This window comes from Perna viridis, chromosome 3 (assembly GCF_037379345.1).
Source record: "Perna viridis isolate PV_CMFRI_1.1 ecotype Kerala chromosome 3, ASM3737934v1, whole genome shotgun sequence".
NCBI lineage: Eukaryota > Metazoa > Mollusca > Bivalvia > Mytilida > Mytilidae > Perna > Perna viridis.
The window spans coordinates 9,551,609-9,579,227 of NC_142447.1; the positions used below are offsets into that span (position 1 = coordinate 9,551,609).

General features: G+C 32.4%; 1 protein-coding gene across 2 annotated transcripts; it reads right to left on the bottom strand.

Moving 5' to 3' along the window:
• Positions 1-1,883: 1,883 nt before the first annotated feature.
• On the bottom strand, positions 1,884-27,596 carry LOC148620942 (uncharacterized). 2 transcript variants are annotated; one of them, XM_088574870.1, is made up of 11 exons: positions 27,463-27,596; positions 23,726-23,960; positions 23,194-23,271; positions 22,361-22,481; positions 19,423-19,559; positions 16,382-16,458; positions 15,658-15,852; positions 14,605-14,712; positions 11,614-11,741; positions 10,730-10,817; positions 1,884-9,049 (listed from the first exon to the last, which is right to left on the bottom strand). In XM_088574870.1, exons 2-11 carry the CDS (start codon positions 23,913-23,915, stop codon positions 8,888-8,890), a joined length of 1,284 nt encoding a protein of 427 aa, XP_088430996.1. In that variant the 5' UTR covers positions 23,916-23,960; positions 27,463-27,596; the 3' UTR covers positions 1,884-8,887. The 2 variants fall into 2 exon arrangements, with proteins under 2 accessions (XP_088430996.1, XP_088430997.1); XM_088574871.1 differs by lacking the exon at positions 27,463-27,596 and adding an exon at positions 24,084-24,234.
• Between the last annotated feature and the right edge of the window lie 23 nt (positions 27,597-27,619).

The window sequence follows — 27,619 nt, forward strand, 5'->3', positions numbered from 1 at the left end:
ATCAATTCAGCTTGAATGTTGTGTTAATACTTGTTGGATTTAAACATGTGTCCAAATCTGTATCAACATTGTGTGTTAATTATATTACAATATTTGTCCATGAGATAATGTAAAAATGACATGTAATATGTAACATGATACATACTAGGGTTCATAAAATTGAATATAAGTGTACTTTATTAATATAATTATTGTATACTATGTGGTTCTACAACCAGCTGAGTAACTAACAAATTTTATAAATAAGAAAGGTTCAATGTTATTACATTTATCATTGTCGTTTTATTGCTAGGCATATTTTCATAGGTGGTTCCAGGGCAGAGGGAGGTGGCAAGCCCGTCTTTTATGAAATTGATTTTTTTTTCAAAATGTCATATATTTAATGTAAAAATCAGAAAAATACTCTGAAAGGAAACGTATAGTTCAATAAATTTGTCTATTTTACTGTATTATTTACACTGTTAGATGTTCACAGATATGATCAAAATATCAAAGATTTATCCCATGTGGTCTTACAGAAATGAAATAACAGGTATTCTTTGACTTGTTTGGGGCTATATTGCAATCAACTTGTCCATCAGTCTGTTGGTCTGTTACACTTTATGTAACAGGTTTCCCAGCTTCTATTGGAGGGAATGATATTTGTTATATTGCTTTTGCATAATCAATTGTACCATGTCTCCCATTTTAAGGTTCCTCAATTATCTACTTCTTGTTTACCAATTGACTTTATCATCTTTCAGGTGGTACAGTATGGACATTTTATTTACAGATTTCTCAGCTTCTAAATAAGGTAATACTTAGATATTTAGTCTATTGCTTTTGCATGATGACTTGTACCATGTCTCCTCTTTTCAATTTCCTCGCTCATCTACTTCCTGTTTATCAATCGCCTCAGTGTCTCCCTTTCCAGGTTGTGTGGGGGCATTCTTAATATGACACAGCGTGCAACCTCTTGTTTAATTAAACTAGTTATGGAAATCAGGTCAAATAAAGAAAATGTTTAAGTGTAAATTAATTTTTTTTTTAAGTTTCATTCTATGTCAGATTCTAATTCAGTGTGAAATTTTAATCACAATCCAAACTCCAAAATGCATCAAGCTTGAATGTTGTGTCCATATTTGCAGGGTTGACCACTGCGGTCGTATCATGTTGTGGCTTGCGAAGCATTTTAAATAGCCTTGTTTTTCAGTCCATAGGTTCTTATGTTTTTCATTTTAAGAGTTTTTTGAAACCACCAAGTGCAAAAACTATTTCATATCCATCTCTTGTTTATATGTTTATCCAGTTTTTTAGTACGAGATCATTAATCTTTTTTATGATGATCACTAAACAAAACAAAAAGTTAACAAGATTGCTTAGTGTAACCACGTCACCCACCACCAGAAAAAAAAATGAAGCAGAAAAGTCCCATAATTCCTGTAAAATTTGCCATATCAAAATGGTGTTGCAATATAATCAACTATATATATGGTGACTATTTGAACAAAATTATTGAGTGGTTTCTTATAAGTTGGATCCACAAAGTAAAGTTGGACAGACTCAGTATTTTTATATCCCCTGCAGTGGGGAATAAAAATATACATGTATCATGAATACACTCTTCAACAAGCTTGTTAAAATGTTCAAAATGACCAACTAGAAAACTTCATTTTAGAGTTTGCTGAATATTAAACTTTACCTGTTTTTTATGGTACCAAACATCTGTCCAAAGTTAACAAATGATAAATGATCTGTTCTCAAGTTATCATCTGGAAACCATGGGCAGACAGACATTTTTCAGGATATCACATAATAACTCATCACTTCTTGTGGCAGGGTATAAAAAATTCCTTATGTGAATCTAATTTAAAAAAAAACTAACAGTAACAAAATATCACAAATTGATTTAAATATTTATTTGCAAGAAAACATCTCATTAACAAGATATGCATAAAATATTTTCAAATGTACATACATAACAGTGTGACAAAATTCAACAAGTGAGTGATATATAGGAATCTCATATCTAGATAATCATTAAGAGTTTTAAGGGGACATATCTGGCATCTTAGTTGTCTGTGTAGATAAGGATAGCACTTCAATGAGCCTATAAGGGTAGTCATATCCTGAATTCATTAGACAATGTGATAGTTTCTACACTATTTCATTATTCCAGTCATGATAACAAAATTAAAAGAAAAAACTTGAGATTTGTATACTAAGGAGAAATACTGAATTACAAAAAGAAAAAAAAATCTACAAATGTGTGAATTTAAGGTTCTTGTGACTATAATAAATAAGAGGCTCTCTAAGAGCCTTAATCCCTCACCTGACGAACCACACCCTATTAACTAAGTAAGTAAATGTATCATGCTTTGTTACCATGTTTGACAAAAAATTTCTAAAATAAAGCATATATTGAAGAATGCTGTAAGTTCAAAAGAGTACCTAAGGCACTGTAAAATGTGGGAAATGCCTCGAAGTGTTTTTAGAACCTCTGGAAAAAATTTGGGCAGGGGTCCCCCTATGCCATGTTATTACAATAGGTCTGAGGGGGCATTAGCCCAGTATAGATTTGCTGAAAAAGGACATAAATGAAGCTAAACCATGTCTATCAAAAAATTTCATCACCACCATTCATATCAGGAGGCCATGTTTACTATATAAAACAATTATTGTTTAATCAAAGCAAGTATAAAAATTAGCGGAAAAATAGCCACTAAGAACAATCTTTTGTCATCACCATTCAACTTAATACACCTTGATTCCTAAAGATGGGATCTGAGCAACTGCTGAAAATGGTCGTAAAATGGCAGCCATTTTGAAAATGGCCACCTAAAAGATAAATTCAATACTACCCGTCAACTCAGAATATCATGTTTATCTTATGAGTAGCTTTCATTTTCATTATTCTCCTATAGTTGAGGGAAAAAGGGCAAACAAAGCATTTTGACACCTATGTTATATTTTTTGTAACGACAGCCAAATTCTTTTGACTGATGAAAAATTTTACATTATTAAACCCTAAAAAAAGTTATGGCAACTTTTATTAATTTTTGTTGCAATTGGTTTTAGAGAGTTGTACACATTTAAACAACAAAAAAATCTGTTTCAGGGGCCATAAATCCTACAACAGGCAACAAATCAATATGAAAATTTTGGCAAAGGTTCATTTACTGATGGTGAAAAAATATTTCTCCCATCAGTTCGGCTAAATTCAATGGTTTTCGAATTACAAATGTATTTGCAAAAAAATGTATTTCGACCCCTTTGTTCCATTTAAAGTAACAGCGGCCATGTTTTTTCAGTCATTTTGTGCAAAATACCCTAAAAAACAGTAATACCAACTTTCATTACGTTGTGTACAGTAGATTCTGAGGAGAAGATTTTTGAAAGTAATAACATCAAAAACAAAAAGGACAATAACTCCAAAAGGGTCAATAGATTTACATCAAAATTATATCACAGGTAGATCTCATCATTCTGAACACATTTACCCCATGTCAGAATTTGGTTAAACCTAATAGTTTTAAAAATATATGCAGAAAACTGCTGTCAGACCCTCATGTTCTATTTATAGTAATGGCGGCCATGTTTTGTAACAGATCAAAAATCCAAATGATCACTTTGTGCAGGATACTCTAAGGAACAATCATATTAAGTTTCATCTAAATCCATGCAGTAATTTCAGAGGAGATGTTTGAAGGATTGTAAACGACAATGATAACAGATGCCAAGTGATGGTAATATACCACATGGCCTATGGCCAGGTGAGCTAAAAATCTGTTAATTCAAAGAACTACTAAACAACCAATATTTCAACTGTTGATTTCATTGGATATTATAAATATTACAAATATTGGCTCTTAAACCCTTTTCATCAAAAATTTGTTTAAAGAAACTTGTAAAACAAAAATAATAATGTACGTTGTGACATGGCCGAGTTAACTGCAAATATATATATAATAAATAAATGAAAAGTAGCCACATTAAAAAAAATAAAAGGAACCAAATACAAATAAAACATGATAAATGAAAGAAAGTGGGCCTTTTTATATTTTAAATCTGTCTTTAATTATATTTGATTCTAGTGAAAATTAAAATAAACATTTCAAAAGAAGTTAATACCTTTCATGTGTGTTCTTTGTGTTTAAAAAAAGCAATAAGAAAAGAAATTATACAGCTATATGCCTTAAATAATACATACAATTGCAATATAAAACTGTTTAAAATATAGTATCCAAATAAAAGTATATTTACCATATAAATATTGCCAAAAACCAGATGGCCAACATCTTTTTTACAAAAATTACAATACATACTTAAATAAGTTGTTCACACACATTGACCTTCCAACAGCCAATTTTGTGCCAACATACTGAAAAATGAGCACAAAAATCAACTAACCTTCCATTGTTAAAAAGTGATGGGTTTGTTTACCAAAATCTACTTCCATTAGCTACTCTAATTCATGAAGGTCAAAATGGACAGACAATCAACTTTAACTTGGCAATTAATTGCATCTGCAAGAAAGATATGTGCTTATATGACAATACATGTCATAAGTTTTAAATTCTATATGTGATTTATGTAACACCCTACCCCACCTTAGAATCATTCATTTTAATTTAGTACATGTATATATCTATGCAAATATATATATATATATTATGAAACTGAAATGAATAAAAAACCATATACACATCAAAAGTTTGAAAAAACATCATAGATTTAAAAATGATACAAATCACATCACTGTAAAGTTTTTAAAAATATGTAATATGAAAAGATATTTAAATTCTAACACCTGTGTGAGTGCAAGATAAGGGAATCTCACACACCCAAAGGTAAGATTTAATCATTCTCCAACAAGGCTTTAACACAGCCACTAAATAAACAAACTGCATGAAATAATCAACAATTTTTTCATTAAAATTAATGATTTGAAAGAATTTTCAAACACATATTGGTAATATTTGATCAACTTACTCTTTATTTATAATTACGCCATTTCTGACAGGAAAATGCAAGTTTTGTCTCACCCCGTTGGGTGAGAAAAGGAATTCTTACACATCTAAAAGTAAGACTTTTCTGGTATCTTAATGAGAAAAGAAATGTCTACTTGCATATAATTGCATTAAGTACCAATTTTACACTAGACATAAACTTTAAAGAGCTTAGAACAAATACTTTGTATAAATTGAAAAATTTATGAATTGAATAAACAATAACAAGAACAAATAAACAGAGATATATATTCTCTGATACCTGAACTACAAAACAAATTAAATCACAGACAATACATAATATATTATAAAATACATGGACCCATTCATTGCATTGTTTAAAAACAAACATCAAAGTCAGAAGACATGGTTACAATTCAGATATCAAACCAACAAAAACAGCATTCAATCCAAACTACTGGTAATCAAATATAATTCTGTATGTAGAAATATATTGAAAATTCAAGAAAAAAAATATTTAAGATGTGAATATATGAATTCATTTTTTTTGTTGTGGGGGGAGGAGAAAATTCAAGGATGTCCAGTGTCATTCACATATTGACCTTTCAATTATTTCAAAACAACAGTGTCACATTTTTCACAATAATTAATGGTACTCAAAATTTACAGTATCTAAATTTCAGTCATAATAGGGGACTGAAGTTCAGTCATATTAGATCCTACTACATTGAAGTTCAGTCAGAATAGAGATTCTACAGGAATGAAGTTCATTCAGAACAGATTCTGCAGGAATTAAGTTCAGTCAGAATAAAGATGCTACAGGAATAAAATTCAGTCAGAATAGAGATTATATTGAATTGAAATTCAGTCAGAATAGAGATTCTACAGGAATGAAGTTCAGTCAGAATAGAGATTCTACAGGAATGAAGTTCAGTCAGAATAGAGATTCTACAGGAATTAAGTTCATTCAGAATAGATTCTACAGGAATGAAGTTCAGTCAGAATAGAGATTACATTGGATTGAAGTTTAGTCAGAATAGAGATTATACAGAATTGAAGATTTTATATTCATTGCATTCATGGAATAAAAAAAATTGTCTTCTATCTTTGCTAATCATAGCTCATAACAAACTGTGAAATTGACACATGATTCATAGAAGTCATAACTTTGCATGCATTTAAACACAAGCTAGGCATCTATACATTAATTTAATCTCAATCTTACATCAAAGAATGTAAAAGCCTGTTTTGTTTAAATGGACACAGATTTATAATTGCATTCCAATTATTTCTATTTATAAGGACAAATATCTTGCAACATACATGTACTTACTACTATACTCATAATGTTTTGTTGCAGTAAAAGAAATTTGTGAGCATTTATTTAGTTCCTGGTATTTGAATATTGTCAAGGAAGTGTTTCAATACACAATAACAATTGATAGAAACAGTATATTAAAGAATTCAGAATTGAAATTGTTCAAGTAAAATTCACAACATATAAATTGTAAGTGCCATATCAGCATCCTATTAAAATCTATGCTGAATTTATCTGGAATGTATGTATATATACATGTCAAATAAAATATCTAAACTAAACAAAAAGAGATCTTTCATATTAATGTTTTCCCTGTCCTTTTTTAATTTGTTAACAGGCAACATCTGACTTCCAACTGATTGATTAATTCCTTACAAGTCCATTGGTAAATATTTGATAAATAATCAGTCATGTAACTAACAAAAATCAATAAGATATGTAAATAAGATATGTGCAAGACTCGTAAGAAATTTTATGGACATTAAAAAACAAATCATAACAGAGTATTTTAAGTCCATTGGATAAATCATGAAAAAGTTAAGGATGTAAAAAACATAATAACAAGGTGTTTTAGTCCATGTGAAACTGATAAGGCAGTAAAGTATGATAAAACAAGAAATCTGTGAGCAATAGCTCACTAGTGACAACCCCGCATTAATCATGATATAAGGAAAATAAACAAAGTCTTACTAAACAGGAAGACATATTTTTTCCAAAAATGGATCCCACCATATGGCAATCCTACAGAAAGAATGTGTTAAAATTTCTAGCTGCTGTGATTAGTACTACCTGAGAATAGTGTGACAAAAATTTCAACTTGCAAATATATTAAGCCAAATAATAAATTTAATAAAATAAAGTCCTTGGTAAACAGGAAGTTGTTGTCAAATTTTCCAAAAAAAAAAAAAAAAGAAACCCACCATATCGCCTACCTACACGAAGAATGTGTTAGAATTTCAAGCCGCTGTGATTATTCATTGCCGAGAAAAGTGTGACAAAAATTTCAACTTTCAAAATATAAAGTCAAAAATAAACAAAGTTCTTGGTAAAAAGGAAGTTGTTGTCAAATTTTGCTGAAAATTATTACCACAACATGGTATACAAAACAGGAAGAATGAGTTTAAATTTCAAGCCCATGTGATGAGTGATTGCTGAAAAAAAAAACTCTGATAGAAAACAGTGTTCTGGAAACACAGAAACACAGTATACCTTTCCTCCTTCAAAGCAGGGGTGTAAAAGCCAACATTGTTAGGTGAATTATTCATTATACTACAGAATCAGGATATGAGAGTAATTTCTATCTGTTTGCAGGGTGGGAAACTCACTCAAATTCTAGCCAGCCCTGAATACAATTTTTCAATATATTTACTATATGGCAAAATAAATTTTTCTCAGGCTGGCGGGCAGCCTATCATTTATATCTCTGCTGTAAGTGTTATGATAAGGCCTACAAAAGTCTCCATCTGTTCGAATTAGTAGGATAAATTCTTGTTAGTTATCACCCTTGAAAAGCCAAAAATGACTTTTTTCTACTTTTTTACCTAATATCTTGAAACCATAATATATAGATAGAAAAAAAACATTTCTCCTCATAAATTGATGAGTTTGGGAACCCCAAAGTAATGTTTTTAGAACATATTATTCGTAAATGTGATTTCAGTTTGAGTGGAAAATTTATTTTTTGTTGGGAAACTTTAATTTGTGCTTTGATCCACCCGTGAAAACCATAAAAGGTAGTGTCTATCAAACAATGAAACCTCAAGGTAACTGACTTAACAAACATTCAAATGTACCCTGAAATATAAAACATTTAAGATATATCAAATACATGCCACGAGGTACATAACATACAAACAAAAACAATACAACAAAATTTGAACAATAAGTAGCAATTTCAATAGTAAAAAAAATAACCACTTTTCTTGTTAAGTATTATGTTTTAAGTAGGTATATTAATACATGAAGTAAAATTTAATACTGTAAGTTTGATAATATCAAAAATTTGTTGGTATTTAGTAATTGAATAGTTTGTGTAGAAATAAGAATGATCAAATGGTTGATGACAGATGATGTGTCAAATATGTTGCTTTGATACTAGCGAAAAAAACAACACAATTCTCAAAGATAAAAATTGTAGTACCAGTCTCTGTAAGAATCAGGCAATAATTGAAACCTGGTGTATAAAACCCACCACTCTGAAGATGCAATTATTTATACCACCTAGTACAAAAAAATTAATGAACTTTAACTCATTCAAAAAACATAATTTTCAAACATTCATTCAAAAAGTTCACATTATGCAGAAATGAACAAATTCAACTGTGGTAATTTCAATTAAAAAAACTACACCATCACTGATGATAAAATTCTATTTTTCAGTTCTTAGAGCTTATGAATTATCATAGTGAAATCCTGCCATTTCTGACATACAGTATCATAGATTTTTTTGCCTGATTCTAACAAAGACTTACTGAACAATTAACAGATCCTTAAAAATTTATAGAGGTCATTTAAGATCATTTGTGACATTAGAAACCAAGTGCATTAAAATAAAAATTTGGTTCATATGCCATGGGCAACTACATGATATCATTTGAAATAACTGTGTGACAGTCTTAACTCAAGAAGCCTCTTCCATTGGTGAGTTTGATTCCAATATCCTAGTAGCGAACTTGACTAACACTTCATGCTTTGGTCTAGAGACAGGTAACCATTTATGGGTCAGATCCTGACCTTCAACTAAAGATAATCTGTAGTGTATCAGTAACTTATCAACAACAGTCTGAAATAAATATGAATATATTAACACATTTCATAGATAGAGATTAATTTATAATTGTTCTTATTTTTTAGATCATAAATACCATTATGAAAGTATACAGAGATACAGTTAAATCAATTTCTTCTTTAATATTCAATGCTGATATCATATATAGTGCAACCCGTTTGGGGAATGGTAAAAGTGACCTCTCAAGAGAGGTGACCTTTCAAAGGAGGTTTAGTCAAATGCTGCAATTTTCAAAGTCCAAAATAAAAAATGAATAGCTACACATGCATGTGTCTACTTCATAATTATTTTGTTTAGCAAAGACAGTAAGTTATTGTTATGGCATTGTGCCATACAACAAGGCAATATTTTGCGACCTGATTGAGATATTTTGTGTTTTTTATTTAATTATTCATTATCTATCAGTGAGTAGATTTCCATGCCTTTTGGTAAATCCTTTAACTATACATGTAAATTTGTTTTTACTAGCAATATCAATCAGTCCAACCATTCAATAAATCAATGATGCCTTCGGCAAACTCAATCAAACACTTGTAATACTTTTCATATTCTTGGGCGTTTACGGTGAAAAAATGTTGATTAAAATCAAGTTCTGAATGTAGACACAAGAAAAAAGGCCGTTATAAATAAACATAATGACTATTTTTGATATTTGTTAAATTTTTCCATGAAAGGAGGTGCACATTTCAATATAACTCAAATGTGCAAACAATGTGCAAAGTTTGAATAATAAACGTCGGGCACATCTTTTACACATATATAAATACTGTCGAGATTCTAATAATTATGATTTGTTGTAATTATTGTGAGAAAATAATATCCACATTTTTGTACATTCCCATTTTCGATATTACCGTTACAATGACGTCGGCTTGGAGGGAAGTAAGATTCAGATGGCAATAAATGTTCATTGAAGTCATTAGGAGTTTCCATTATTCGCTAGTTTAGTTTGACATATTCCCAACAAATACTGTGTAGTTAAAACAATATTGGTTCTATACTTTTTGAGTGATACTTAGCAGACTGACATTCCTACATTTTTTTTTATAGTCCTGATTTCACTGTTTGAGATGGAAGTAAAAAACTGATTTGCTGGACTGACAGACAGACAGACAGACAGGCAGAGTGCAAAATTAATACTCATTAGGGGAAAGTGACCAGTAAAGGACTAATTACATTGCACTGACCTAACATGAAGTTTCATATACATTGTATGAATGAGGCTTACAATTGCTCCCATTGCTGGAAGATGGCTGGGCTTATGTTATTTATATGTGTCCATCTTATTAGGTCAGTTATCTCAGTTCCATGTGTTCACCTTTAGGCAATGTTTTTAGATTTTTAGGTATTTGAATCATACCACTGCTGACGCTTTGGTATTTTATGTAGATATTTATCAAAATGATTAAATTCGTCAAAGGAAATCAAGTTCTGTAGTAAAGCAATCACCTTAAAACACAAATCTTAACCTTAGGCTGATATGATAGGCATACAGATGGACAGACAAATGAAAAGAATTCTCAAACATATACATGTAATATGCATCGCCCATATTAATTGGGGAGTCTAAATTATGCAAGAAAATAAAAATGCAAATTACATCTACTGGTAATATGTCACAATTGCAATCATTTTTTTCACAATGCAAATATTACACATTAAAATCAGACTTACATTAATAACGCACCAAACTAGCTGTTGACCCAAACAACACCGTGGACCAGCACCAAAACAGAACAAACTCTCGGCAACTTCTGTTTCACTAGAAAAATACAAAAAATATTCTTATTGTTAAATCATATCAAATAAACAGTACCTTTATTGAAAACAAGATGCTACATCATGTTAAGAACTCAACCATGGGTGTCAAACTTGGGCGACACATAACAAGTCATCATGCAATAGCAATATTCAAAATATCTAAGCATTCTGAGAAAACTCTGACATCAATTTCCTTAATGCATTACTAAAGAAGGAAACAGAAAATAGATAGAAGAAGACACCTGAAAAGGGGAGATATGGTACAAGTCATCATGAAAAAGCAATACACCAAATACTGTGAAAGTACTATTGTTCGTGGGAAACCAATTTATGTGGTTTTTGTGGGAAGGTCAAACCACGAAATTTGTTTCCCAACAAATAGTAGATTCCCATCTATGTGTATACTGAAAACTTCAAAATCACGAATTCAAGAATCCACGAACTTGTGCTTCTTCCCTGATCCATGAAAATTGGTATCCATGAATTAAAGTACTTTCACAATATCTATGCATTCCCTCCAATAGAAGCTGAGAAATCTGTTACAGAAAACTTTATTGGACAGAAGTACAAGGTAGTTTGGAGGGGGTATAAAGTGTGTTTCTGTACTGAGTAAAAATCATATACCATTTTGGGATTATAGAACAAAATGGGAAAAGTTGGTCCTTCAATGTAAATCTGAAATTCAATACCATATTGATAAGGTCATATTCCAAAAGAAAATTTCCCAAACATTTACTACTGTAAGTAATTAAACAAGTTATTGTTTTTACTTACTTTTTATTTACTTTTGAACTTACTTCTTAAACCATCGTTGAGGTTGAAAGTCATGTGGACTATGGAAAACTTTTGGGTCTCGATGCGTTGCATATGTAGAAAAAACAATGGCATGTCCCTTTGGAAACTTATTTCCATTGACCACAATGTCCTTAAATTAAGAAGAAAAACAAGATATTTACAGTTGATGTGTTAAAGTGTCAGTTAGCCCAAATCAGACATTAGTAGAAATGCTATTCATTTTTATCCCTTTAAGCTCTAAAAAAAAGTCAAGACTTTCTGGCACCACCACATCCCCTAAAACACCCCAGTGTAAGCAATTTTGATTCAGCTGGATTAAAATCCGGATTTTTTTTTCATCCAGTCTAAAAAGCGGTTTCCCTTTTAAAAATTCATCATTGAGATCATTTACATACTTGATGGGAAGGTGAAACAAGAGGCCACCGGGAGCCTGAGTCGCTCACCTTGTTAAAGTTTGTCTTTAACAGGCAATAAAGTTGTCCTACAATTTTGACTCAAGAAAACTTTGGTAGGACTATCTTAAGGATCATTTCAGTGACTGAAAGTTTCTTTCTATCTATTATAGTTTTCAAGATATTGGCTGAAAACTGTAAAAAAAAAAGTCATTTTTCATCTTTCAAGGGTAAATAAGGAGTTGCCTTACAACTTTGATCCCTGAAGACTTTTGAAAGCCTTATAATAAGGGTCATTTCAACAATTGAAATAATGTCACTAAACCTAATGGTTTTGGAGATATATTCGAAAAACTATTGACTGACCCCTATGTTCTATTTTTTGTAATGACAGCCATGTTTTTCGACGGATCATAAATCCACAAATCTGTTCTATGCAGGACACCCCAAGGAACATTCATATCAAGTTTGGTTCCAATTGGTCATTTAGTGTCAGAGGAGAAGATTTTTGTTAGAAATAACATTAAAAATAGCAAAAAAATGTCAGAAAAGGGCAATAACTCCAACATGGCTAAACAGACTAAAATGAAAATTTGACCACAGATAGATCTCATCATGCTGAACACTTTTCACAGTCAGAATTTGGCTAAACCTAACGGTTTTGGAGATATATGCAAAAAACTACTGTCTGACCCCTATGTTCTATTTTTAGTAACAGCTGCCATATTTTTCTACGGATCAAAAAATTCCCACACCAGTTCTATGCAGGATACCCCAAGGAACATTCATGTCAAAATTGGTTCAATTGGTCAAGTAGTGTCAGAAGAGAAGAGTTTTGAAAAATTGTTAACGACGACAATGGATGCCAATTGATGGCAAAAGCTCACATAGCCTTCCGCCAGGTGAGATAAAACAGAGGCTATCGAAGAGCCTGAATCCATCACCTGGAAAACTATGCCCTATTAACTAAGTAAGTAAAGGTACAGTAGAGTTTGTTTATAATGAAACTCAGGGGACTGTCTTAGTTACTTCATTATATGCATCGTTTGTTATATCAGAAACTTTTTTTTCAAAATTAGGATTACCTCCCCTTTTGTTTACAAAGATAAGCATCACATGGATAAACTGTTACACAGTATTGAGATCAGTTTCCATTCTTTTCAATTTTGTGAAGAGTTTTATTCATCAAACCTTTTCGAATCTGCAGTAATTTACACAGCATATTCGACTGCTTGAAGCATTTAAAACTATTGTTTTGATGGAACTACCATCAAACATAATCATTAAATCAAAAGTGATAAAAGTTCACAATCAGGGATGTTCTTTGGCTAAATTTTTCAATGGCTTGGGTGTCATTATTTGATTGATATTTTAATGAGTAATAAAACAAAAATACAGGTAAGATTAGCTGATCTCCTAACTGTGTGTTCACAAACCACGTAATTGTTTATTAATTTATTACCGTGAGTAGCAGACAACTGGTGTCCGATGTTTACATAACAATTAAATTGACCCTTCGTCTTATCCAGGTAAACTTCAGCAATAAATCTGTTGCTGGGCCCTAAGAAATACTTCGTTATATCCCTGAGCTATAACGAATTTGTTCTTTCAATGACGAAATGTTTTAGTTTTAAAACACTGGGACTGGGAAATATGATTTAATTCGTTATAAACTTGAATTCGTAATAAGCCTGTACGTTATAAGCGAACACTACTGTAACTAAATAAGGGTATCATGCTTTGTTACCATGTTTGAAAAAGAGCACATATTGATGAATGCTTTAAGTTCAACTGAGTACCTAAAGCAGAGTAAAATGTTGGAATTGCCTTCAAAGTGTTTCAGAACCTCTGGAAAAAAAATTGGGCAGGAATCTCTATGCCCTGTAATTCCACCGGGTCTGAGGGGGCATTAGCCAAAAAAGAACACAAAATGAAGTTACACCATGGCTATACAACATTTTCATCAACACCATTCAACTCAGGAGACTATGTTTACTATAAAAACTGTATTTTGACACCCATGTTATATTTTTAGTAACAGTGGTCATGTTTTCTACCTTTCAAAAATTTTCAACAATCAGTTTGTGCAGAATACCCTAAGGAACAATCTTACCAAGTTTTATTTGATTCTGAATAGCAATTTGGAGATAGCATCAAGAACAGCCAAAAATGTCTGAAAAAAGAGGCACACAGGTAGCTTTAATAATGCTGAACACTTTTACCCCATGCTAGAGTGAATCTAAACCAAATGTTTTTGCGATATTGGTGAAAAACTGTTGCTTGACCCCATGTTATATTTTTAGTAATGGCGGACATTTTTTGATGGATCATAAATCGAAGCATAAACTTTGTGCAGGATACCCTAAGGAACAAGCATACCAACTTTCATTGAATTCTGTACAGTAGTTACTGAGAAGAAGATTTTTGAAAGAAATAACATCAAAACAGCAAAAAGTGACGACAATAGCTGATATGACCAATAGCCTTGTGAGCTAAAAAGAAAGACAAGTTTGTAATTTTTTCATAGTCTTGATGCTTTAAAATGAACAAAGATGCTTTTTCTTGTATGTAGAACTTTAAATACTTTCAACTGAATTCTACCTTATTAACAACTCTTCTTCCTCCAAAGAAAGGAGGATACATTCGTTGTACTTCTAACATATAGGCATCTCTTAAATCTTTGTCCGACAGCACTTTATCTTGTAAATCCTACAAACCAATAATAAATTCCAAACATGGTACATGTAGATACAGTAAACAAACCTATATTTTCAAATGATCTATTTTCGCTAACTTAGCGAGCAACAGAAAATTGAGAAAATGCAGATAAGTGAGTTTTAGTCACAAATTTAAATGGCAGGAACATTCAATTGATTCCCTAAAATGGAAAAAAAAATACCTGCAAAAAAAAACCCAAAAAAAACAAGAGGCTCCCAGGAGCCTGAATCATTCACCTGGTTAAATTTTGTCTATCAATGGCAATATATTTAACAAGAAGAAGTCTAACAATTTTGACTCAAGAAGACTATGGTAGGACTTACCATGAGGATCATTACATGGCTTGACAGATAAAAATGAAAATTTGACCACAAATAGATCTCATCATGCTGAACATTTTAACCCTATGTCAGAATTTTGCTTAACCTAACAGTTTTGGAGATGTATAATAAAAAAAACTACAATCTGACTCCTATTTTCTATTTTTAGTAACAGCTGCCATGGTTTTTGATGGATCAATACTCTAAACACAACTTTTGTGCAAGATACCCCATGGAATATCTGTGCAAAGTATCATATAATTCTGCTTAATAGTTTCAGAGGAGAAGATTTTTGAAAAATTGTTAACGGAAGATGACGGACGCCAAGTGATGGCAACAGCTTTCGTGGCCTTTCGCCAGGTAAGCTGAACAGGTAATTTACTAAGTGTGGCATATTTTGGCAAAAAAAAATTGAATACTTTTCACAAAATTCACTCAAAAGAAAAAATCAAATGTAAAAAATATATAAATGGTTACTTAAAGGTTTTAAGAATTATTGGTAAGTGGGATGAGATATAAGTGAGTATTGAGAAGTACTTGAATCCTTTTGAGGAATTTTTAACGTGAATAAGAATCTCTTTTGTATTTTAACACATATAACTAAAAGTATACTTACATTTTCTTTCATAATCTGAATCATAAATGAGGTCAGCAGTGATGACAAAGCCTTGGGTACTAGTGCGGAGGTAAACAATAACAAATGGTTATTTACAAATACTTTATTATCTCCCTTTGGAACTTCTTGGATTTTGCTTGGAAATAACCTTGATGTTTTTGATTTTCTGTGTTCAATGATGTCTAAAAGTCTTGCCTATAAAGGAAAGAAACATAAACAAACATTAGATACATGTTAGTAGTGCATGTTGATAAACTCAGTTTGTTTGGTCTAATACTCCACACTTTTGTCCCCTCAGAGTGACTTAGTATAGTTATAATCAATCCATCACAACACCCCAGGAAGCATGGACTTTGCTGAAATTTGGCATGATGATTCAACTACAAATGCACTGGATCACACCACATCACAATTTGCAGTTTGACAAATTTTACAAGTGGAATGGAACTTAGATGTCTCTTTAATTACTATTAAAACCATTGATTGGGTAATGAATAGCAATTTTGTCAAGAAGAAGCAGACAATAAAAAGACATGTAACTTGGTTCAACTTCTCATTCTTCTACTGAGCCAATCAGTCAATACTAATTCTATAACCAATTAGATCAACAGAGAAACAAACACTCACAATTTCAAAAGTACTTGATAAAATATACTTAATATTCACCCTACTTGAGGCAAGTACAATAACACTTCACCACCAGTTACATGTATTAAAGACTAACCTTAGCATCAAGGGCTTTGCTAAATGTTGAACTACCGCCAACAGGCAACTTAAGATTAACTGGAACCGAAATTATACCTACAATTAAACACTAGTAGAATCATTAACATTTCCAAGTACAAATAATGTCAATAGATATCTATGTTAACAGTCTTTTTGTTTTGCAAGGTGGTAAATCCTTAAGAATAATACCTTCTATTCACCATGAATTTTTAAGCTCATTTGGCATCAGTTTCATCATAGATGGAGGTTCTCCAATTTTTTATAGCTAAGTAGCAGGAATGTGTCAAAACTTATTTTATGTTTTAAATTAGTGCACACAGTAATTTTCCTAGCACTTCTCTTTTTTTGTCATTGACAAAAGACTTTTCAGAATGACGAAAAAAATCTGGCCTCATTTCGTCATCTAAAATCATTAGAAGTACAAAAGGCATTGAGAGTTGTAAACTAAAAATTGGTTCAAGTGGCAAAAGTAACAATTTTACTACCCAAATCTAATTACAACTCTCAACAGGTATCAACATTTTTTATAACAGTTCACCTTATTCGCCAATTACAGTATTAATCAGACACATGGAGTAATATCATCTCTAGTCACAACTAAAATGACTTTAATGCACACAGTTGAAAGTTAATAAAGGTCAAATGCTGATCTATATTTCTGCTGAGAAATTTCCTTTATTTCTCCTTAACTTTGCATTAAAAGTTTACTATCATTTATTTTTGTATATCAAACTTGAGTGTAAACCAATTATGGATAATTGGTCACTGCCCTATGTCACTGCATTTTGTAGTTGCACATGTCAACAATATACATGTATACATCTTGTATACATTTGAAAATAGCATTTATGCTATCAATAAACTCCTTGAAGACCAATAATAAATATATCTGTGAAATAATGACATAAATTTTTCATTAATCAGTCTACAATAATATTCACAGCTTAGATTACACTAAAAATAGAATCCCATGAGGCAACATAGAGGAAATACCTATTTGAAAATTATTTAAATCATTCCAATATTTCAAAGCTGTTATGCATGTAGTACAGGTGCATGTTAAGGTATCCTAATGATCTAGTTCATATCTACATAATGTATATTTTCCATGTGCCAGCTGTATTTTTGTTTCTATAAGGGTGACCATGCACAAAACAGCATTTTTTCCTATATTAAAGAAATTCTAAATTAAGTCAGGGATGTAATATACAGGGTTTTAGCTAGGGTTTTGAGGGCTTTAGTCACTTTTGTGTAGAGCACAAACGACATATTATGGGCAGCAGAATTTTGTAAATAGTCAATAGGATCATACACTAAAGACATAAAAACTCTTAATATATTCATTTTAAGTTTACAGATACAGGCATAACAATAAATAATAAATACAATAAATGTTACAACAAAATAACTGTTATTTTCTATAAGAAAACATGTGTTACTTAAAAAAATAAAATAGTTATTATTAGAAAAATAGTAAAATAGAATTTTTTTTTTACATCATTACAAAGCTTTGATGCATTCAGTCTAAAAATAGCTACTGTACTATTTGACATAAGCTACTATTATGGTATGACCTGACACTCAACTAATAAGAGAAAATCCTTCTGTCTTTTGTCAAACACCACACCTCAAAAGCCCTCTTCAATCTAAAACTCCTCAAATCAGAAGGATGGAGACAGATCTTTAGAAGAGAGTTGATGAAACCGTGAGCCTGTTCCTAAGATAGGTCTTGATCAGATAGTACCTACTACTACTACTACTAAATCCCTTCTCAGTCACCAGAAGATAACACAGAAACTAGACGGATAGAAAGGAAGTTGGCCACATTGGCATAGTCAAATGTAGAATGGTGCACTCTGTAAGTAGTTGCTGTATGATATCTTACTGCTGGGTGGTAATTTTTTAGTGACCTTTGACCCCAGATCATGAGTAGAATTGAAGACGTTCGTAATCATTGTGATTTCGTTTCAAGAAGAAAAGAAAATCGTAAAATAAATATTTATCGTTGATTAGTACTTCTTAACTATCCGCTATTGCGTTCAAATTAATTGAAATCCATGAGATGACCAGTCACACATCGGAGACATTATTTTTGTGTGCATTTAAATTTCTAAAAATAGATAGCTATATATATTGCGAGGTTCGTGAAGGGTTTGTTTTTATATGGGAGTAAAATCGGTCAGTATCCATTAAAGATTGAAATCGTTTAACACGACTAATCCTTAAAATAAGGATATATATAAGTTACATTTTAAACGCACTTAAAAGCAGAAATGTCTCGAGTCAACTTGAGGCTTTTTTCGTCGGTCGAAAATGACCGTCTGAAGTTGAGTGAGAACCCTGGGATTACGAATAAAAGGGTAAAGGGAGTTCTATTTTTGATGATTAAAGGCTAGGGATATTCTTTTTGAAGTAAAGCTCAGGGATTTCCTATTTGGATTGTTTGCATGGAAAATGATAGTTGAAAAAGGTAATGTGCTTTATTCATATTACAATGTATATTTAATTTATTTAAGGTCGTTATACAGTGTTGTAAATAACAGATGACACTGAAATATCTTATGTCAGATGAAAATACTATTTTTAAAATATACAAAACAAAAAAAAACAACTCTGTCCCAATTTTCTCATGTGAAAGTGACTACAGCTTTCAAAATTCTGGAGAAAAAAACCAGTGTATATAATTTTAAATTGTATGAAAAAGTAATCAAGGGAACCAAGATTCTAGTGGAAATCAAAAGAATGTTATACAGAGACAAAACAAGACATGGAAAACAGACACACACTATGAAGAACATAAAATAACCAAAATGTTATGTACAGAGCAACAAAAGTAAATGAGCAATTCAAACTCTACATATTTGTAATGTATTTGTATGGTTTTTGGTAACAATCCAGATATATGCATTTTGAAGCAAAAAAAAAAATCATATTCTAATTATACAGTTCAAATAGCAATAGGATTCATACAACTTAATTTTTTTTTATAAAACCTTCAGATAATGACTGCTAACACAATTAAGCTCAGCAAACACTCACCATGCCAGTGAGTTGTAGTAAGTGATACAATGGTTTCTGATAAGTCTTTAGTTGTATCAAAATCTAGACCAAGAAATAAGGACAGACAGACTTCTACACACATTCGTTTCAGTATCTGGTACAAACAAACGGGCTTACTACAAAATAAATTATGTAATGGTACAAATATAACTACTTTTACAAAATAGTTAGGATAAGAAATACTGAATTGGATTTACATAAGCAAATTGACTTCTTATAAACTTCTTTCTAAAATATACATTATTAAACTTGCATATCAAATAAATCAAAAAAGGAAAAAATTATCTGACCTTATTCCAATTCAAAACTGGTACATTTTTTGTAACTCATGGAGGTATATCATAATAAAGTTCATATCACACACCACTTCAAGAGATGAAAACTGTGGAATAACAGACAAACTGTAGTTGTCTTCATTTTATTTCATAAACTTAAGTAAGGTATAATTATGTATATTTCCTAAATTCCCCCCAAAGGAGCCCTTTTAAACAAACAATCATGGGAACGAATTACCCATGATTCCTCCTTCTTCCTTCGGCTTTCAAACAGGAAAGTCGAATTTGGCATTTTCATTTTTGAAAATCGGCAATCATCTACGCCTATCTTATAAATATCCAAAAGGATTACACAAATATAGCACAAAGTGCATCTGAGCAATCACTGTTTGGTAAATATGAGAGATTCTGTGATAGAAGTCAACATGAAATCTGTCGACTTCAGGTCGTCAGCTACAGTGAAAAATAGCCAAGATTGCAAATTGTCAAAAGATTATAAAATCCCTAAAAAGAGACCTCGTATGAGTAAACATGTCTACCAGGACTATTCCGAAAAAGAGCTGTCGGATTCAACCGATTCTTATGAAGAGCTGAGTTCAGACGGGGAGATTTCAGGATCGTATCAAGAAAATGACCATGAAAAAACGGAAAATTCAATGGGAAAACCAGACGATGAATCCTATTGCGAAAGGTTTAACCCGTTGGAAACAGCATCTGAGATGTTTATTTCAGGAAGCATGGCCCGCTACGTTGAAAAATATTTCAGCACACATTTGTCAGAAAATTGTGTAAAGGACAGAGTTCTGGAAGATTCTCCGATACCAGACAATGCTATCTTTTACACCACCGAATAAGGATGAATTCGTTGAGGATTTAATTTGAGACAGAAAAGCATGGCGCTTCATGAAGATAAATGTACATGACAATAGTTTCAAATTTATCCAGAAAAAGGTGGCCCAAGTTATGGGTCCTCTGTATAAAGTGTGGAGCAAGCTCGATGGTGTTAACCACTCGGAGATGTCGATCGAAGATGTGCTAAAATTGATTGAGAAAACCTTTCTGTTGTTTGGAGGGGGGGCTGTACACATGGCCCAGAATATGAGAATGGGCAGCCCTTGGTCAGAAAATAAAAACTGTTAACATATATGCGTTAGAACTGAAAGCTGCAGAATTTGGTCTCATGACTCTGACAAATGAACAGAAAAACATACATGTTCACTTGAAAATGGACAACATCAGTGCTGTCGCACACATAAACAAAATGGGCGCACACGCGTTCTCCCCAGCTCCTAAAAATAAGTCCCAATATTTGGGAATAGTGTCTCCAAAAATGTATAACCCTTTCTGCCAAACACAACCCATGGGGTCTTAAACGAAACCGCCACATGGAAAGTTCCAACAATTGGATGCTAAACAAAACGGTATTTGTTCAGATAAACAAAATCCTGGGTCCAGTGTTGATGGACAATGTTTGTGGACCGACTGAATGCACAGTTGGACAAATATGTCAGCTGGAGACCGGACCCATTTGCTTTTCTTACGGATGCATTTCAAATGAATTGGTCGAATGTGAAACCATACGCATTCCCCCCATTTTGCCTGATTGTGTGGTGTCTCGCAAAGGTGAACAAAGAGAAAGCAACCCTAGTTATTGTGACCCCTGCGGTACCGATTTTGCTTCTGCCAATGACAAATCTGTTAACCAATCCGAACGGGGAGAACCATCCACTAATCAAGAACAAAACGCTCAAATTAGTGGCATGGAAGGTTTCCGGCTTAATCGAGAAACAGCAGGACTTTCGAAAGAAGTTTCCAACCTACAGGTCAGACATTTCAGCCAGTGTTTAACAGAACTGGATTTGACGAGAGAAATTCAGAGACTATTTCCTCCTTTGAGAAAGTTTTGTTATTAAAATATATATTTTGAATTAGTAATTGTTTCAGCAGAGAAGGCAGGAAATTAAAAGTTTAATATATAAAAGGAAGGTTTATTACGTGAATTTACATGTGACAATATATTTTGTATATATTTAAGATTTTAAATTTTATGAGTCTAAAAGTAAAAAGAATGGAAATGAGGAATACGTAAAAAAAGATTAACGGTAATACTGGGATTAGGCAAGTCTGCATAGTGCACATTACATCACAATTGCAAGGTGCTTGTTACGTCGTGGTAGTAGAACTAAGACAGCTGCTACATTGTACGTCACAATTACAAGGTGCCCATTACGTCATAGTTAGTGTTGATCATAAATCTAGAACATGTCAGATCGATATCAAGGTCAGTCTGCAGTTGCAGTTTTTAATAGTCAGCCGGAAAATCAATATATTAACAAAAAAAAAGAAACCCCTGAACAACACACTAAAACTAAACACACAAACACACACAAGAAAAAAAATCCAAGTATTTCCCTAAACAGCCTCATTAGGAAGGAGGAATCATCGGTAACTCATTCCCATGATTGTTTGTTTTGAAGGGCTCCTTTGGGGGAATTTAGGAAGTATACATAATTATACCTTACTTAAGTTTATTCATAAAATTATAATTTCATTATGTGCGCTTTGCACACTTATAAAATTATAAATTTTTGCCTTTAGGATAAATGTGGGCTTTCAGGTTTTAAAAATGTTAAAACACTCACTGTATGTTTAAGTTCTGTACAAAATTTCCAACAACTTTCTGAATTGTTTCTTCATAAGTATTGACAGCATCTGGTGTGAATAGCTGACATAGGGATTCTCTATAGGATTTCATGTCAATACCTAAAATAGAAATAACTGACATAGGGATTCTCTATAGCATTACATGTCAATACCTAAAATAGAAATAACTGACATAGGGATTCTCTATAGCATTACATGTCAATACCTAAAATAGAAATAACTGACATAGGGATTCTCTATAGCATTACATGTCAAAACCTAAAATAGAGATACATGTAGCTAACATAGGGATTCTCTATAGGATTTTATATCAATACCTAAAAAAAGAGACAGCTGACATAAGGATTCTCTATAGCATTTCATGTCAATACCTAATATAGAAACAGCTGACACAGGGATTCTCTATAGCATTTCATGTCAATACCTAAAATAAAAACAGCTAACATAAGAATTTGCTGAAGGATCAATCTAATTAAAACAAAATGTATCAATTTTTCCATTCAGTCACTGTGTGTAGGATCTAACAACACTCCATTCTACTTTCTGTTCAGATGACTTTTTCAGAATCCACAGGTTTTTCCCTTTGAATAATACTTTCGAGATCACGAAAGAAGAAATCTGATTAGCTAATCAGAAAGGTCATCAGAACAGAAAGTAGAATGGAGTGTTGTTAGATCAATAATTTGTTCTCTCATTTGTCTATCTAGTTCACTCACAATAATTTTTTTTTGGTGAAATTGACCACTGCTTTTAGGCAATAATGTCAAATTTAGGATTTCAGAGGTTTGTTACTATAGTAATTATCACCTACCATCTGTGAATAAAATATTATCACCATAGATATCTGCCATAAACATCTTATATCCAAGGTCAAGGTTATCTGCTTCTTCTAAAAAGTCAGTAGCAACATATTTAGAAAATGTAAATAATATGGTAAATTACAGGTTAATCTTATCATTAAAACAGTGGCAACTCCTTAGTTTGATGGCTGATGTTAAAGCAAGAGATCAGTACCAGTATCTATCAAGCAAATGAGATTGATTGGTTATGGTTTAAAGTCCTACAGCAGATATTCCATGCATTTAAGGATGAGAACAATAAAACAGACTCTGTTTTGTACTAGTCTGACACACTAAGCTGGACTTTTGTTGGTCGTATACTAAAGAACAGGTATGTAAAAGAGGAAAAAATATCTGAAACTGAAGGAAGCGAATGGCAGAAACATAAATTTCTAAGGTTGAAATCATATCAAATACAGATGCAACTCCAGAGAAATTTTACCCAATAACATGAATTATGACAATAATTAAAAATTCATCTGTACATGTAAGCATTAAACTTACCTGTTAGTAAATATTTCAATGTTTCATTACATCCCACAAAAACAGTTGGTTTGTTCAGAAACCTGGCAATGAAGTTTCTTCTACCATAATGATCAATGTTCTTATCCATAAACTTGACAGGATCTTTGTAGAAATCATAAGACTTGTCACCAATTAGTGGCAACCCTGCAGAACCTGGAATGGTTGTCATAGCAACTCTCCACGGCCACTCTGTATCCAGCTCACATGGTTTTAACTGTAAAAAAAGTCAGAAATTGTAAGTTTGTTACGATTTATAATACAAGTACATGTATATAAGCAATCCTTAAAAAGATCTACCACACTCCATAATTCCAGACAGAAACTAATTCACACTCACAAATTTCTTTGATGTATTCCTGTCTTTTCTATCACAGTGAGCAAGTTTTCAAAGTAGAAGCTTGCAGTCAATAAGTTTGTTATTATGACTAAGATGTATAACAAGTTCAGGTATGGAACACTGAATGAAAATAAAATTGATGTATGCATAAATATGTACTAGTATTCCCTAAACAATTTACAAAGTGTACAAAACATGTGACATGTGTTTGTTGACATCATACAAAAATCTGAAAGATATTTCCAGTGAACTAGATTTTTACTAAACCTCCATAAATTATTGACTTCTATTGTCAAATGTAGTGATTTACACTGATGAATTTCTGCCATCTGTTCAATAAATGATTGTTACGTCACAGATCAAATAAAATTGATGTTGTGGTACATCAGAAATCAAATAAAACTGATGTTGGTGACACAAACACCCCACACAGTATTAAGCAAGCAGTTACAAGGTACTTTGTACAAATATCAATAAAAATATTGCAAGTTTTTTTTTCAGTATTTCAGTATACACTCTTTTTGAAAGTTTCAAAGCAAACAAGTTAAATTAGCTAAAACAAGAGGCCTAAAGGAGTCTGGATTGCACATCTGAGTCTCTTGAAATAAACAATTTTATTTCAGCCTATGTTTGGTCTGAATAAACTTGCGCACTGCAGGAACAGGGTCAAAACCTGCACATGATGGCCCTTCTTCCATAATGCGGATTAACTTATTTACTGTCTCATGTTTCAAGTTACTCCTATTTTTGTACTTCAGTCGGTTTTGGGAAGAAAATCCCCTTTCACAAGAAACAGAACTATTTGGAGATGTCAGCATAATTTCAGAAATGACTCTGAAATCAAGAAAGACTTCAGCATATTCCCTGACTATAGCTGTACAAACATACTGAAGTGTTTTACCCTTGAGTGTCTTCAACACTATTTTAAACTGGTCATTATCATCTTTCATACATGAGCTGTCAATAATAGGATCAAACTTTTTTTCACCAACAAATGTTACTGATCCATATACAATGTATATTGCACAACTTATTTAAAGGTTCCTCTCCATAAACAAGCATAGAGGATGTGTCTTCAGGGAAGCAGTTAGGATTCAAGATTTTGTTGATAAGCTGAAGTGTCTTCAAAACGACTGTTAAGGTTGTCAACTAACTTTTCCAAATACTCAACTGCATTGTTCTGAAATAGCATGCGTAATGTTTGCATATCAATCAATTTTACCTGCCTAAAAGTGCCACTTGCTGATATCAAATTGTATGTTGATTCCAGTTCTATGCCATTCTTACACTTCAGCTGATTCAGTTTTTCTATAGTAGATGTAACCATGGCATTGACAACAGATACATCTATTGTGTCACGCTGAAAAACTTTAGACAATTTTGTTACAACTGCCAACACATCCCTTAAAAAGGCTGATGTTAATAAGAATGACACAGACTTAACCCTGTTAAAAAGTCCCTAGGCCTCTGTGTTATTCTTGTTTGCAGCATCATGTTCTAAAGCTTTAATTAAAGCTGGATAAACATCCAACACTGCAGTGACTGCTGCATCAAGAGATAACCATCTAAAGCTAGCAGATTATTTGAAAGTCAGGTTTCTCATATTGTCATCCTCCATAATCATCTCCATTGATCTTAGTTTATTATATCTCACAGCAGAGTTGTTGTAAAATCGGTACAACAATTTGAGGGTATGTTGAAATTCATTAAAAAATACAATATCATGGTATGCTTGTCCTGCAGCTAAGGCAATTCTATGAGCTACACAATGAATTTGCATTAGTCTTGGGTTGCACTCTTGTTGCAGTATTGCACCAACTCCATTATTTCTTCCTACCATAACTGCATCTCTGTCACTGGCCAAGCTTGTACATTTGGCTAGGTCAATGTCTCTTTCAATACAAACTTTTTTAAATTTCATCCACTATTGTCTGGGCCTTCCCATCTGGAATTGAGACACATTCAATGAAATGGGTCACAGGTTCGTTTGTGTCTTTTTTCAAACATCGAAAATACATGTTCAGCTTTTTGTGAACAGTTACATCAGTACTTTCATCAACAATTTTTCCAATAAACGGGGAATTTATTAAGTCCTTGTCAATTTCTTCAACTATCACATCATGAATGGCTTGCAACACGTCCATTTTAATACTTTCGCTTGTATATACATGTAGTTTACTTTTATCTGCAACATGAGGACAGTCAACTTTACACAACAGAGAAATTGTATACTGACTTAAAGGTCAGATTTTTAGATTTCTTGTTACGGTGAGAATCAGCAATTAACAAATGCTCAGGGTTGATCTCATGTCTTGCAAAGGCACTGACTTGTAAGTTTGTACTGCCAATGGTAGCTAACGGATTTTTCTTTTTAGCGTCTTTGCACCACGCACAGATAATACGTGCTTGTTCACCTTCTTCCATTTTTCCCCAACCACGGAAATGTTTTCAGCCATTGCATACGGAAAATTCTAATTTTCTTTGGTGTAGTGGCTGTACAAGAATTCTTCCGCTGCATTGTCCGAATGAGGACAAGACGGCGACCTTGTTAAATCATCTTCAGCCGGTCATTTTCGACCACCGAAAAAAGCTTCAAGTTTACTCTGAGACATTTTTAACTTAAAATACATTTCAAATACAACCTATATATATCTTCATTTCAATGATTAGTTGTGTTAAACGATTTTGATCCTTAATGGATGCCAACCAATATTTACTCTCTTATAAAAACAACCCTTGACAAACCTCGCACATAGCTATCTATTTTTAGAAATTTAAATGCAGACATTGTATACAATGTCTTCGATGTGTGTCTGGTCATCATATGGACTTCAATTAACTTAAACGCAATACCGTACAGTTAGGAAGTTTTAATCAACGATAAATATTTATTTTACAATTCTCTGGTTATCTTTTCACTTGTTTTATTTGTCAATCATTAAAACCATGCGCTTATTGTCTGAACGCTGTTATTGTGCCGACGGCTTGGATTAAAGTTGGACAAATTAACAACCAAACCGATTTCATGTGGTGTATATTTGGGCAATTGGATTGAGAATTTTCACAAGTCCCCTGGACTTCCCAGTTGTGATTTTCAACGGTCCCCAATGAATTTTGAGGGTCAGGGAAAACTAATCCCTTTTGGGATTCAGTGTCCGGAGCTATTTTCTGATTTTGCAGCCCACTGTCTTATTTAAGCGGCCAAAAAAGAAAACAGCTCCAGATACTGAATCCCAAAAGGGATTAGTACATATACATGTTCATGAGTCATGACTCATGACATGTACATATGCAGGTATAATTTTGGACTGAGTTTAATTGCTACTGTTCTAAAGCCTTGCAAAACTATTGAAAATATATAAGCTACAAATCGAAATACCTATCATGGAGTTAACAATCAGGCATTCCCTGACAACGTTCTGAGTTAACCTCCGGTTTACCACCAGTTTTTTCCATCCAGCCAGGAAAAAGACATTCACATTCCGGAAGTAAACATACTAGTCTAAAAGTGTTTTGCTAGAAGGTCTGTCATTGGT

What these genes read in the sequence shown, in the direction of transcription:
- LOC148620942 (XM_088574870.1), bottom strand. Translation starts at nt 23,915, where the DNA reads ATGACAACCATTCCAGGTTCTGCAGGGTTGCCACTAATTGGTGACAAG. An exon ending in GTACAGAACTTAAACATACA is followed by an intron (nt 19,560 to 22,360) that starts GTGAGTGTTTTA and finishes TTTATTTTGTAG; the next exon opens with TAAGCCCGTTTGTTTGTACC. An exon ending in TACTACAACTCACTGGCATG is followed by an intron (nt 16,459 to 19,422) that starts GTGAGTGTTTGC and finishes GTTTAATTGTAG; the next exon opens with GTATAATTTCGGTTCCAGTT.